The sequence below is a fragment of the Oncorhynchus masou genome, chromosome 22 (genome assembly GCF_036934945.1).
Source record: "Oncorhynchus masou masou isolate Uvic2021 chromosome 22, UVic_Omas_1.1, whole genome shotgun sequence".
NCBI classification, from domain to species: Eukaryota; Metazoa; Chordata; class Actinopteri; order Salmoniformes; family Salmonidae; genus Oncorhynchus; species Oncorhynchus masou.
In genome coordinates, this window is record NC_088233.1 from 40,108,520 (window position 1) to 40,123,993 (window position 15,474).

Below are 15,474 nucleotides of genomic sequence, written 5' to 3' on the forward strand. Positions count from 1 at the left end.
ACGCCAACATAAAGTGTTTGGCAGCCACAAGATTCTAACAAGCGTCTGGAAAAAAAGGTTTTGGCCCCAAAAAGGGTTCTATCACTTGCTTCATATTGTACTGTATATGGCATTCCTAAATGTTCTATATACTGTAGAACCGTTCTTCTTCACTGAACCAAAATTGGTTCCATATAGAACCCTTGAGTTCCATTTAGGATTCTACATGGAACCAGGGGTGGCAGATATGTGAAGCAAGCATAGAACCCTTTTTGGTTCCAACGAGAACCTTTCGGAGGGATGCAACACCATTCTTCCATAATAAATTCCTAATGCAAATGGTGGTGGAAAACGCTGTCTCAGGTGCCGTTCCATGAATCTCCTTAGAAGTGTTCATTTGGATGCAGACACCTTTAAAAAAAAAATGTTCCTTTGAGACGCCTCTTTCAAAGTCAAAGTCACTGAGATCGCTTCTTCTAGCCATGGTAGCCAAAATAATGAGCAACTGGGCATTTTTATGGGATGGGATGTTATGTTAATTGCTTTATTAACTCAGGAACCACACCTGTATGGAAGCACCTGCATTCAATAAACTTTGCATCTGTCATTTACTCAAGTGTTTCCTTTATTATGGCAGTTACCCGTAGATCTAGGAGAAGGGAACCTAAAGGAAGAGGCTTACTGTGATTCCTGAAGGCCGATGCTCAATTCAGACTGGACAAACCAGTTAATGCAGTTCATGGTAACCTCTAATGGAATGAGTTTCAAACTGCCATAATACATGTTTTTCTTCTTGTTGCTTTGTTTGGGATTGTATGAAGTGAACGCAAGCTGTAAGAATCTATGAAACTAAGCAACTGACAGAAATGTAATCAATCTGCCAAGTGCACTGTATCAACATTTCTTGAGCTCGCTTTGATATGGAAAAGAGAGTTAGCCTAAATGTGATACAATAACAGAGATAGTGAGATGTGTAATACAGTGCTTCTTATAGCTAGTATATTAGACTGATACGATATCGCCTGTTTTTATTTTTTTATTCGGACCAAGGAATGGGTGATGGAGCACAAGAAGGATTATGGTTGAGAAACAGAACATTACAGAAACCGTTTCTAATCTGAAGATGAGAGATCAGTTTCAGTAGTTTAAGCATCTGCATCATTGACCAGCGGGGTGAAACTAACAACTGCACTGAACAATTCACTTAATTGATTAAATATTCAACTAGGATACATTTTTCAGGGCTGGATCTGGAAATATAAGCTAAACCTCAGGATCGAGTAAGTAAATCATGGTAAACTGTTATTGCGTGAATTATGTTTGAGGTCAATATAATCTCAAGGGACATGTATTTCATAGAAATCACCATCACTGCTACTTTATGTATATATGTTTTCCAGAAACGAAAAAGTCAGGTTTCTTAACAAATGCCAAATAAAACTACTGTTTATTTTCTATTCTCATTGAACACTTTCCTCCTCATTACTCCACCAAATACATAACTTTGAGTTTGCTAATTCATCTATAGACCTATCCATGAGCAGCTCACAAAGTTGTCTGCAATTTACTCAGTATTCTGGACAATAAGAGGAAGCAAGGTAAATACTGTAAGTGTGGTGTGGCTGCTCTGGGCCTGCATAATGTGACTGGTTGATGAGGGAGGGTGGCAGAGAGAAAGGCTTATTTCACAGCAAGGTGAAACCCATCTGTAGACAGCAGCTGTGTTGGCTGTCAGAGGAGGAATCAGATCTAAACTCCAAAACAATAGCTGGAGAAGACATGTCTTTCTTTATACAGCACAAAAACAGACAACTATATACATACACACAAGTATATACACACACATACACCAGCAACGAGTAATGAAAACCTTTTTAAACATGAAGGCTTAGATTGATTTGAGGAAAATAAGAGGAGTATGGCATTGTAGATGAATCATGAACGTCACGATCTGAACTTTTAAACCTTTCATTCCCATCACAAGAAGTTTCATGTTAGACATTGGAAGGAGGGACTGAAACTCAATTATATTTCACTTCCAAGTGCAAGAAGCACTCCCAGGTGTGTGTAGGTTTAGGAAGAATTCGTAAAAGCAGTGGAAAGCACGGGCATACAAGCAAGAGAATATATTCAAAATCACCTTCATTCGCAGGAATTGGAATTGGTGAAATGATGCTGCCACATTAAACAGCATATACAGACAGATGATAAACAGGATTATAAAAACAGACAATAAACAGGATATACAGACAGACGATTAACAGGAAATACAGACAGACGGTAAACAGGAAATACAGACAGACGGTAAACAGGAAATACAGACAGACGGTAAACAGGATATACAGACAGACGATAAACAGGATATACAGACAGACGATAAACAGGATATACAGACAGACAATAAACAGGATACACAGACAGACAATAAACAGGATATACAGACAGACAACATATGTAGAAGCAGAGTTTACACAAATCGACATGCAGTATTTACACTATGTACACTGTCTATTTTATAAAGTATTTTGATATGGAACTTTGCAATGTACAGTGAAAATGCTTGATGTGTTTTAATATCATTTGACAGTCTGCCTTTTTAGCTTGGCCTAATTTAAGACAACTTTGTTGATAGTTTTGACATTTTCTACTTGTCATGATCAGATTAAAGACATCTGGACACACATCTAATCACCCTGAAACAGGCCATTTTACGCAGTGTCAGGTGATGTAAATATAAGCATAATAATCGTAATTATAATAATTTGGTGGGTACTTATATTTGTCCTGTTTTACACATGAACAAGTGTATATTATATGCATGTGTGAATTGTGAATGTTTTTTGCATATCCCAACTCCCCCTGAGACACCATCGAAGAGTGGGGTCACAGCCAGAGTCACATATTCAAGAATGGGGGCAAATATTAAGGCCACCTTTTCATACTGTACTTTCAACTGCTCTAATGTTATTGTAAGATATGTTGAGGCAAAGGCTAACACAGTGGGACATGGTGTCCTTTCTCTACTACCACACTTGCATAATGCTCCAGGGAAGGAACTTATCAGAACTAGATCCTACTTTTTTAAGTAGTGATGGGTTTCATGAGTGTAAAAACATTTTATATAACCCCTCAAGAGAAAGAAAGAGTAAGAAATGCAATAATCCCGACCAAGTTGTCGATGAGGACAAGACGTACAGTAATAATACAAAATGTTCACAAAACAGAATTGAATTGAAGTTAAAAATCTAGAAATCTATAGTGCAGGTTATAATATTCCATTCCATAAATGCAGACAGTAAGTGAATCTAAGACTTGTGGATGTCTGGAAAAAAACAAGAGTGAAAAAAGGAAGCATAGCACTCCAAAATATAAAAAGTTCCTTAAAGCTGCACTATGCTACTTTTTGGGGCGACCCGACCAAATTCACATAGAAATTAGGAGTTATAGATCTCTCATTCTCGTTGAAAGCAAGTCTAAGAAGTGGTAGATTGTTTCTATGTGTGATATTTCTATGCATTCTTAAGTTTTGTTTTTGCGTCTTTTACTTTTGGTTTTGTGAACCAGCTGAATATACAATATTTGGGGTTATTGAACAGATATACCACAGCGATTTAGATGGTACAATGATTCTCTACACTATACATTTACATTGCTTGTTTGGTCAAAAACTGATAATAGGCAAACTATTAGAATTTTTGCAACCAGGAAATGGCGGAGTGTCTCAAATTGTAATTACTGGAAAGCCAGCAACTCAGATAGAAACGATTATGGCAAGACAGTCAAGCCAATATTTAATTGGTGTATAGGTAAACATGTGGTTGAGTAAGTGGCCAAGATGGACCCTGTCCAGGCAATGGCTTGGCTTGCATACACTTTTAAAGATAGTCCTAGTACTGCTTAATATTATTTAACTGTACTTGGACTGTCTTTAAAAGTGTATCCACTATTAAATGCTTTTTAAGTGCTTCATCATACAGTAGTATGTAATCAATGAACTCTAAAAAGCACTGCTGCCTATCCCACCACAAAACATTTTTTCATTGATCCAATCTAAGCTTGTTTGATTGTGTTTCTCAGGGTTACTCTCAGGGGCTCACCCTGCCAACTGAGCTGTGTGTGTGCAGTGTGTGTGTGCAGTGGGTGTGTGCAGTGGTGTGTGCAGTGTGTGTGTGTGTGTAGTGTGTGTGTATGTAGTTTGTGTGTTGGCTGGAGACAGGGGACATAGGGACCTATGGACCATCAGAAAAAGGACTTACTTGCGGGACTTGTGGTCTAGGAGGTTGTCATCCAGGTTGAGCAGGGTTGGCTGGCTGATGACTCTTCTGTTGTACAGCATGGTGTTCCTCCTCAGGGAGAGCAGCGACTGACAGAACTTCACCCCCATTTCCTCCAATTCCCCCGTGCCAGTCTGCATGCCCTAGAACAAACAAGACAACACAGACACGGTCCATTTAAAACACAATAACATCAGGATATGATATGACGTCTTTAGAAAAGCTTCAGGTCTTTCATTAGAAAGAAACAAGATAAAAAGCCTTCTGATTACTGGTATGTAAGCAAACTACTATTTTCTGGACAAGTAGGATGGCTTCAGCTATACATTAGCTTGGTAACTAAATTGTAATACTTCTGAGTGAGGCCATTGGAGTATTTAGCCTACAGTCCATAACCACTGAATGTGTTGTATAGAAAGCCTCTCTGGATAATTGTATTCACATCATAGTAGCGACTGTCATGGAGAAATCGCTGTGATCTGTGATCTGTTCATTAACCTATCAGCTCTGAATACATAGAACTTGCACCTTCAGGACATTAGCTTTTGTAGGTTTTGCCTGGGAATCTCATAATGTTATAATGATTGCAGATAATTGCTCTACAGGCAACTGCACCTGCCTACTCAACCGTGTTATTAGCACATGCACATGAGAAGCTACTCCTCAAAGGGTAGGAGAAGACCACCAGTAGTAGATCCACAGAGGGTGTCATCCAACCGGGCTGTTTGTTTCTCTTTTGGCTGTCACCAAACTGATGAAACGTGGCATGCTTAACAAAAGGACGTGGCTATGCAAATATAAGAGTAAATACGGGTGACACATGACATGATGATGACATGTTTTTCAGCAGCCTTGTGATCCTCACAAGTGACTCTCAGCCTGCTACAGCCATGTATCCATTTGGTCTATATGTGACCCCGCTCCAGCATAGTACTCAATGAGACTTCAGAATCACATGCTCTGCTCCGCATGCAGTCTCTTTAGAGCAGGTGTGATGTTTCCATCCACAATCGCCATAATGGCAAAACAAATAGTGGAGCAATTTTCCAGATGACTCTCCTCCTCTTTAATCCTGTGTTTAGGCCATGCTTTTCTTCCATCCAATATCCTTTTCTCCTCCCCTGTAGGAACCATGTCAGAGCAGATAAGTGGAATGCCTGCTCCGTGCGCAGCATGTGCAATGAGACAGGGTAGAGAGGAGAGCTGGAGAGCTGGGTGCTGGGCCCGCAGTAGCTCTGTGACTCATTGGAGGAGACTGTCTAAAGCCATGACACGGAAGTCTCATGGCTTGGAAGTGTGTGTGCGTGTGTGTTTGTGTGCATTGTGTTTGTGTGCGTTTCTGGATCCATACCCCCTGAGAAACAGCATATATTGCACTAAGAAGACAGACCAACCTGTCAAAATGAGTGGTACATAGTGTGCAGGGGATAGCTGTTCAATAATTCAGAGTGCAGAAGAAAAGGTTTACATGTCCAGCATGCATAGAGCCCTGGCTGTTTGCTTGGGAAGGAAAATCAATTCTTCCCCTGTTTGCATTGTGGAGGCAACATTGACCATTTCAATTGCTGACTCTGCTCTCACCCTCCTCAAAATGTCAAACTGTTTGGCATGAGGATATGTCATGTAATTAAACCACTCTTCCTTTTCTCATGTTGGCTCGTTTAAAGACTGATATGTGCAATGGAAATGTGGGAATGTTAATTACACCTTTCTGGCACTAATGCTACGGCTAATGACAGGAAGGAAGTATCTGATGCATCTGTGAGCACAAGCTGCTTCCGAAATACCTTCTCTATCTGAGTATAACACAATAGAGCAATATGAACTACCCAGCAAGCCCCCAAAGGGCATAGTGTTTGGTTAATAGCTAAAAAAAATAATAGCCTATGAGCTTCCAAGTGTCAAGTACAGATGTAATATCGTAATTTGAGCCAGTTTGCTACAGCAGGAAATGTGAATTATTATTTAGATTATAATTCATGGACAGTTTTTGTAGGGATTGGTGCATTTTTCACTTGGCCATTTTAAAGTGGAAATTGCTAAATGTAGAAGCCCTTTTAAACCTTGAATACACTACAAGTTTGCAAAAGAGTGCTCAAATGAAGGTCCTACATCTGTACATCAGAGAGAGAGAGACTTGGCTCCCTATATCCCCTTCCAGTTCAACGGCATGGTCTGGCATTACACTAATGGTTCACAAATCATTTATTTGTAATTTGCCATTTGATACATTTATTATCGACCAAGTGCCTAATAATGCCGTTGATATGGTGGCCCAGGGACTATACTAAACTAACTACATCCATTATACTGTCTCATACAGTAGCTATGTCTGTCCTACATATTTCATGGGGTTGTCTATCTATCGTACAGCTGTCCTGGAAACCTTCTGACACACAACGTAGCTAAATCAAATAAAAACAGCAAAATACTGGTAGACTTTAATGTTTCACTTTCAAAATAAATCTATGCCAAAGATCAGACAAATGGCAATAATAATTTAGCATTTGAAACAGTGCTTGAATTGGATGTGTTTTTCATGTGAGTTAACTCCAACCATGGGAACAGAGGGACCTCATTTGCTGTTTGAGGAGAGAGCCATGTGTCCTTGTCCCATGTTGGGATGGCTGATTTGTATAGCATATGTCCATAATTAGATGTGTGGGTTTCAAGCCGACGTTACGGAGAAACGCTTAAAAAGATCTCGTGGCTTTGATGAATCTTTTAATGAACTCCTAGCAATGCATACAGATCTCCATCATGTCAACATGACTTCTCCAGCCCATAGAGACACCATGTTTTCACCATGGAACCTCTGCCACAAATTTCCCAACATACTCTGTGTAGCCTGTATTGTACCGCCCACTCGATTTACATTTCTGTGAACATTCCTTTAGGAGATATACGGTAATGGAGGATATTTCCTGCAGATTATCATTAGCCTCCTCTCTTTAGCCACTTGTAAATCATATCTCCTTTCAAACCCCAGGAAATTAAAAAAGGGAGTCTGAACACAATACACATTAATATTTCACTGCAATACACGATACAAAGCAAGCAGAGAGTCTGGAGCCTCTTGGTCCCTTGTTTGGGGAGTTAGTCTGTGTGTCTAGTCCAGTGGTTCTCCATCCTGGTCCTGGGGACCTTTGGTTTTGCCCTAGCACTACACAGCCGACTCAAATGATCAACTCATCATCAGGCTTTGATGATTTGAATCAGGTGTGGAGTACTAAAGCAAAAACAAAAATGTGCACCTACTTTGGGTCCCCAGGACCAGGATTGGGAAACAGTTGTCTCCTGATGTTGGTTAGCGTGTCCTTTAACCTCCCTGTAGAAATCACTGTCTATATCCTGTACAGATTGTGCCTTCCCACTGCGGTGGCCACTCATTGGAAACAACAACTCCCTAATGGTCTTGTTAACAGGTTCACGCACCTCAGTCAGTCCTCAAACAGAACACAGGTTGGCCGGGAGTGTGGTAAGGTGAGTCCACCGAGGCGTAACACACACATGCATGCACACACACACACACACACAAACACACACACACACACACACACACACACACACACACACACACACACACACACACACACACACACACACACACACACACACACACACACACACTCCCTGCAACACGGATGTAGTGCAGGAGGATGCTTGCCTGGGATTTGGCATTTGGTGCATCTTTTAAAAGGCTCTCTCATCATGACTCTTTCATTTGATATTAGACCCTGATGAATATTGGATGGGTTCTGCCTTCCTCAGCGAAAGACTGACCTTCAGAAAATATATTCTGAGGTCACTGCCCTGGGGTTTGAAGTTGATGTGCTGGCTCTCTTGTCCTCTGTATGTATGTGGTCCCACTAGGAAAGCTCATTCTGGGGAAGTATGACAGCTAACTGTATTATTAAATCACTGCCTAATCTATATGTATTTTGAGTTGTAGTTATTAAACTCGGCTTTAGTAGAGCTCCCTGTGATTGTTTTTTGGCACCTTTACATTATCTGACAAACTTTTACATTTCAAATAAAAGCCTTTTGAAGCCCTATAAATGAAGTCATCTGCTTGTCCTCTTCTTTATTTTGGAAGCATATTTAGAAGGAAGGACCATAAAAGAGGAAGACAACTGATAGTTTGTGAGAAAGCGAGAAACTCCAGAAACCTAATCAAAGTATTTTGTGCTCATTTATCTTGGCACTCGTTTGTCTTAATTGTGTCCTTAAGAAAAATAAGACTTGATTCGTTTGGGCGTAAAGAAATGACAACTCAGCAGACGTTCTTCCCCTCGAGCTGGAAATGCAAAGCTAAGGTGATTAGAGGTAGAATCTTTGTGATGCAAATTAGATTCCTTTGAAGATTTCCCTTCTTTTAGCGTAGACAGTCTTACGGCATCAAGTAATAGAAACCCGGTGTCATGGTGGTGAATGGAAAGATGGGAAAGGAAAAGTCAATATGGCTTTCAATATGCATTGTCCCAATTCACATAGGCAGTTTTTATGTTGTGGCTGATCTGAAAACCTCATATTCAACAGTTGTACTTGCAGCAATAAGCACATTAATGTATTCATATTTTGACAGGCTATCATTAAGAAAAACAAAGATAATAGATGAAACTGATGTTAGGAGTTCAGTCCAAGGAATCCCCTTGAATTGCCCATACAGTTCTGGAAATGAAAATTCAAGACAAATGAAATTCAGGATACCAAAAATTATACAAATCCATGTGTGAATGAAGTACAGAATATTTTTGTTCACTGTTTAAACACATTCTCCTACATGTAGAATAAAACCACTTAGTTCACCAAGCCTGCATACCAAACCCAGCGTATTGCTAACTCAGTGGTGAGCTGCTCCCATCAATGACCCAGTCTCTGATTCAGTGACTGTCTGAGAGGATAATTAAGCTTCTAGTCCCTGACGAATCCCACAGCCAATCCCACGTCTCACACAAGCCACTAATTGGCATGAATTAACAGTGAACTGAGGTCATTTCATCAGTGACTGCTCAAGCAGCACATAAAGAGCAGCAGAGAGAGGGAGAGAGAGATAAATATATATATATATATGAGAGAGAGAGAGAGAGAGAGAGAGAGAGAGAGAGAGAGAGAGAGAGAGAGAGTCTGATGGTCTGCCAGACTTCTGACACGGCCTGACGATATTAGTACAGACTTTTTAATCAAGAAACATTCAGGCTTTTTCCCAACCCTAAAGTGCATGTAGCAAACATATGGCCCACCACCTGCTCACTGGGCCATCCTAATGAAAAGTCAGATTTTCTCATCCATTAGTCCATATCACCCACATTCAGCTTCTGATCTGATAACCAACACAGCAACACTTAGTCAGTGTTATTCTAGCCAGCTGGACTCAGTCTTCTAAGTCATTGACTGTGCTATAGAGAGAGCATAGAGAGAATGGTTTCAAATGACTCTCATACAGTTGAAGTCGGAAGTTTACATACACCTTAGCCAAATACATTTAACTCAGTTTTTCACAATTCCTGACATTTAATCCCAGTAAAAAAATCCCTGTCTTAGGTCAGTTAGGATCACCACTATATTTTAAGAATGTGAAATGTCAGAATAATAGTAGAGAGAATTATTTATATCAGCTTTCATTTCATTCTTCACATTCCCAGTGGGTCAGAAGTTTACATATACTAAATTAGTATTTGATAGCATTGCATATAAATTGTTTAACTTGGGTCAAACATTTTGGGTAGCCTTCCACAAGCTTCCCACAATATTTTGGCCCATTCCTCCTGACAGAGCTGGTGTAACTGAGTCAGGCTTGTAGGCCTCCTTGTTCGCACACACTTTTTCAGTTCTGCCCACAACTTTTCTATAGGATTGAGGTCAGGGCTTTGTGATGGCCACTCCAATACCTTGACTTTGTTGTCCTTGGGCCATTTTGTCACGACTTTGGAAGTATGCTTGGGGTCCTTGTCCATTTGGAAGCTTTAACTTCCTGACTGATGTCTTCAATATATCCACATCATTTTCCTCCCTCATGACGCCATCTATTTTGTGAAGTACACCAGTCCCTCCTGCAGCAAATCACCACCACAACTTTGATGCTGTCACCCCCGTGCTTCACGTTTGGGATGGTGTTCTTCAACTTGCAAGCCTCCCTCTTTTTCCTCCAGACATAATGATGGTCATTAACGGCCATTTTTGTTTCATCAGACCAGAGGACATTTCTCCAAAATGTACGATCTTTGTCCCCATGTGCAGTTGCAAACCGTAGTCTGGCTTTTTTATGGTGGTTTTGGAGCAGTGGCTTCTTCCTTGCTGAGCAGCCTTTCAGATAATGTCAATATAGGACTTGTTTTACTGTGGATATAGATACTTTTGTACCTGTTTCCTCCAGCATCTTCACAAGGTCCTTTGCTGTTGTTCTGGGATTGATTTGTGCTTTTCACATCAAAGTACATTTATCTCTAGGTGTCACGCCCTGACCTTAGAGAGACGTTTTATTTCGCTATTTGGTGAGGTCAGGGTGTGATGCTGGGTGGGCATTCTATGTTTTGTATTTCTTTGTGTTTGGCCGAGTGTGGTTCCCAGAGGCAGCTGTCTATCGTTGTCTCTGATTGGGAATCATACTTAGGTAGCCTTTTTCCCACCTATGTTGTGGGATCTTGTTTTTGTACAGTTCTTGTAGCCTACGGAACTGTAGGTTCGTTTTGGTTTCACTTTGTTATTTTGCTGCTGGTTCTCATTTAATAAATATGATGACCACAAATTACGCTGAACCTTGGTCGCATTCAAACAACGCACGTTACAGAAGATCCCACCACAAAAAGACCCAGCAGCGTTTTCTGGAGGAGTGGACATGGGAGGAGATACTGGAAGGCAAGTGTCCCTGGGCGCAAGCTGGAGAGTATCACCGTCCAAGGGAGGAGATAGAAGCAGCTAGAGTGGAACGGCGAGGATACGGGGAATTAGAGGAACGGCAACTATACAAGGGGTCACGGCACGGACGCCCGAGAGGCAGCTCCAAAACTTTTTGGGGGGGGAACAAGGGGAAATTGGCGGAGTCGGGGTTTAGACTTGAGCCAACTCCCCGTGCTTACCGTGGGGAGCGTGTGACCGGTCGGGCACCGTGTTATGCGATGATGCGCACCATGTCTCCAGTGCACAGTCACAGTCCGGTGCCCTATATTCCAGCTCCCCGCATTGGACAGGCTAAAGTGGGCCTCCAGCCAGGACGAATGGTGCTGGCTCAGCGCTCCTGGCCTCCAGTGCGTCTCTTCGGCCCAGGATATCCTGAGCCGGCTCTGCGCACTGTGTCTCCGGTGCGTCTGCACAGCCGTGATAGCGCCCCGCATTCGCCGGGAGAAAGTAACCATCCAGCCAGGACGGGTTCTGCCAGCTGTACACTTGAGACCTCCAGTGCGCCTCCATGGCCCAGTGTATCCGGTGCCTGCTCCACGCACCAGGCTTCCAGTGCATCTCCCCAGTCCGGTGAGACCTGTTCCGATTCCACGCACCAGGCTTCCAGTACGTCTCCTCAGTCCGGAGAGACCTGTTCCTGCGCCACGTAGGAGGCCTCCAGTGATGATCCATGGCACGAAGCCTCCAGTTCTTATCCATGGCACGAAACCTCCAGTGATGATCCATGGCACAAAGCCTCCAGTGATGAGCCATGGCACGAAGCCTCCAGTGAAGATCCATGGCACAAAGCCTCCAGTGATGAGCCATGGCACGAAGCCTCCAGTGAAGATCCATGGCACAAAGCCTCCAGTGATAAGCCATGGCACGAAGCCTCCAGTGAAGATCCATGGCACAAAGCCTCCAGTGATGAGCCATGGCACGAAGCCTCCAGTGAAGATCCATGGCACAAAGCCTCCAGTGATGAGCCATGGCACGAAGCCTCCAGTGAAGATCCATGGCACAAAGCCTCCAGTGATAAGCCATGGCACGAAGCCTCCAGTGAAGATCCATGGCACAAAGCCTCCAGTGATGAGCCATGGCACGAAGCCTCCAGTGAAGATCCATGGCACAAAGCCTCCAGTGATGAGCCATGGCACGAAGCCTCCAGTGATGATCCATGGCACAAAGCCTACAGTGAGGATCCATGGCCCGGAGCCTGCAGTGAGGATCCATGGCACGAAGCCTCCAGTGTCGATCCGCTGTCTGGAGCCTCCAGCGACAGTCTCCAGTCCAGAGCCTCCAGAGACGGTCTCCAGTCCGGAGCCTCCAGCAACGGTCCCCAGTCCGGAGCCTCCAGCGAGGGTCTCGAGTCTGGGGCCTGCAATGAAGGTCCCCAGTCCAGGGCCTGCAGAGAGGGTCCCCAGGTCTACCATACAACCAGGTCTACCATTTTTTATGAGGTCTTGGCTGGTTTCTTTTGATTTTCCCATGATGTCAAGCAAAGTTTGAAGTTTGAAGGTAGGCCTTGAAATACATCTACAGGTACACCTCCACCTCCAATTATCAAATTATGTCAATTCGCCTATCAAAAGCTTCTAAAGACATGACATTTACTGGAATTTTCCAAGCTGTTTAAAGACACAGTCAATTTAGTGTATGTAAACTTCTGACCCACTGGAATTGTGATACAATGAATTATAAGGGAAATAATCTGTCTGTAAACAATTGTTAGAAAAATGACTTGTGTCATGCACAAAGTAGATGTCCTAACTGACTTGCCAAAACTATAGTTTGTTAAGAAGAAATTTGTGGAGTGGTTGAAAAACAAGTTTTAATGACTCCAACCTAAGTCTATGTAAATGTCCAACTTCAACTGTACATGCGGTAAAGAGGGCAATGGAACGTAGACCTTGGGGGAAAGAACAAGGACGCCATTATTGGCGGTCATGAAAAGAAATTGTGTGGAAGAAAATGGATATTCATTGAATCCGTCATGTACTGTATGTGCTCTAACTGGTCACAATGTGGTTACTAAAATCAGATTTTGATATAGTGTATTTGGCTGTTTTTTTGCTGCATAATATTTAGAAGTTGTCCTTTTCGGGGTTTCTTGCCTGCTAAATGCTAACTCCCGATCGTATAAGTTGGTAGCATAGCTACACACTTAGAAACAAAGTTTTTTTTAAACGGGTTCTTTGGGTGTCCCAATAGGAGCATCCTTTTTGATTCCAGGTAGAACTCTTTATAGCTTACACTGAGGGTTCTACATGGAGGCCAAAAAGGTTCTACCTGGAACCAAAAAGAGTTTTTAAAGGGTCTCCAATGGGGACCGCCGATTTGTTCGAATTCCATTGATCAGCATGTATTGCTGTCAAAATGTGCTTGCTCTATTCTACAGAGACAGTTCCATCACTTATGGATCTTCTAATCTCATTTAAATCAGGAATTACATGAAACCATGAAGGCAGTTTAACAGTAGACTTTTTTGGTGGGGGTTAAAATAGAGGACTTGAACATGTAATCAACACTTAAATCCTCCTGATATACATATGAAAGTGATCTTTCATTGACTCAACTTTATTTCTTCATGCTCAGGAACACTCTGCTATGAAACAGCCTTTATCTCATTATGAAAAATCTATGCTATAGAAAGTTACAGCATAAATATACCATACAATAAGATATTACCGCCAAGGTCAAGATTAACTGTGGGCATAAACGGACCCATGGCACTCATCTAAAGAGGGGAAGGTAGTCTGGCAATGTGCCCACCTATCCACTGGCTGCCTCTGCGGCCCAATTTAATGTCTCTTATTTCTGACGGTCTGAACATTATGTGTGATTTGTTCACCAAGGTTGTTTGCCCACACTGATGATCATAAGTGAATCTTCAGTACTTACTCGTAGTCCAACGCTGTTTAAAGATGGATTGAAAAGGGTGAATAAAGGAAGATGACGTGGCTTACTTTTATGTTTATGTGAAAGAAGCATATATATATATATATATATATATATATATATATATATATATATATATATATATATATACACTGATCAAAAATATAAATGCAGCATGTAAGGTGTTCATGTTTCATGAGCTGAAATAAAAATCCCAGACATTTGAGATACGCACCAAAAGCGCACCAAAACCTCACACAACACAAAGCCACAGATGTCTCAAGTTTTGAGTGAGTGTGCAATTGGCATGGTGACTGCAGGAATGTCCACCAGAGCTCTTGCCAGAGATCTGAATGTTCATTTCTCTACCATAAGCCACCTCCAACATCTTTTTAGAGAATTTGGCAGTATGTCCAACCGGCCTCACAACCGCAGACCACATGTAACAACGCCAGCCCAGGACCTCCACATCCGGCTTCTTCACATGTGGGATCGTCTGAGACCAGCCACCCGGACAGCTGATGAAACTGAGAACTATTTATGTCTTTAATAAAGCCCTTTTGCGGGGAAAAGCTCATTCTGATTGGCTGGGCCTGGCTCCCCAGTGGATGTGCCTGGCTCTCTCCGGGGCCTACCCATGGCTGGCCCCTGCCCAATCACGTGAAATCCATAGATTAGGGCCTAATTTATTTATTTCAATAGACTGATTTCCTTATATGAACTTTAACTCAGTATGCTGTATTTATATTTTTGTCCAGTATATATATATATATTGTATATAACATAAATAAAGGTTAAATAATAACAATCAAAAATAATTCTGCATCATCGAAAATGCAGGTAAAATTTGTGAAATCACCTGGGAGACATTGCTTAGTAGCTTTTAAAACGTGATTACAAAAAAAACCATGTGAACCAATCAGCAGTGCAATAAATGATTATTACCTTCTGCAGGCTATAATGAGGAGACAGAGAGAGGGGGAGGCTTCTCCTCCAATGAGATCACATGGGGGGAGTTGAAAGGGGGGGAAGGGGTAGGTAGGGGATGTTTGGGGTAAGGTCAAATGGAGGGATCCCATGGACACGTGAGGATTGCAAAACCTGTACTGTTATGCCAACACTTCCCTCCCAAGACTACTAGAGTACAGCTAAGGTTAGTGGAATATTTGTCATGGGAGAAACATTGGCACAACTGTAGCTACATATTTTCTTCCATGGACCGAATAACCTTTACTAAGACATTTTTATTTCTTATTGTCTTTATAGGAGAACTACTGTTAAAAATCATAGCACAAGGAGAGTGAAAAGTTCCGCTGCTCATATAAAGACAAATTATTTATAGGTCAAAGAAAACTACTGTAAAAGTGGGTCTAGTTTACAGGCTAACTTTTTAAGACTACTTTAGGAGTGCAAGCCTAATTACCCATATTGCTTTTGGGAGGTG

At 41.9% G+C, this 15,474-nt stretch overlaps 1 protein-coding gene across 1 annotated transcript in view; it reads right to left on the bottom strand.

Moving 5' to 3' along the window:
• LOC135509493 (cytosolic carboxypeptidase 4) overlaps positions 1-15,474 on the bottom strand; it is a 141,727-nt gene that overhangs the window by 33,978 nt on the left and 92,275 nt on the right. The window contains exon 22 of the mRNA XM_064930203.1: positions 4,236-4,396. Within this exon, the coding sequence (XP_064786275.1) occupies positions 4,236-4,396 (161 nt within the window). The remainder of the gene's footprint in view (positions 1-4,235; positions 4,397-15,474) is intronic.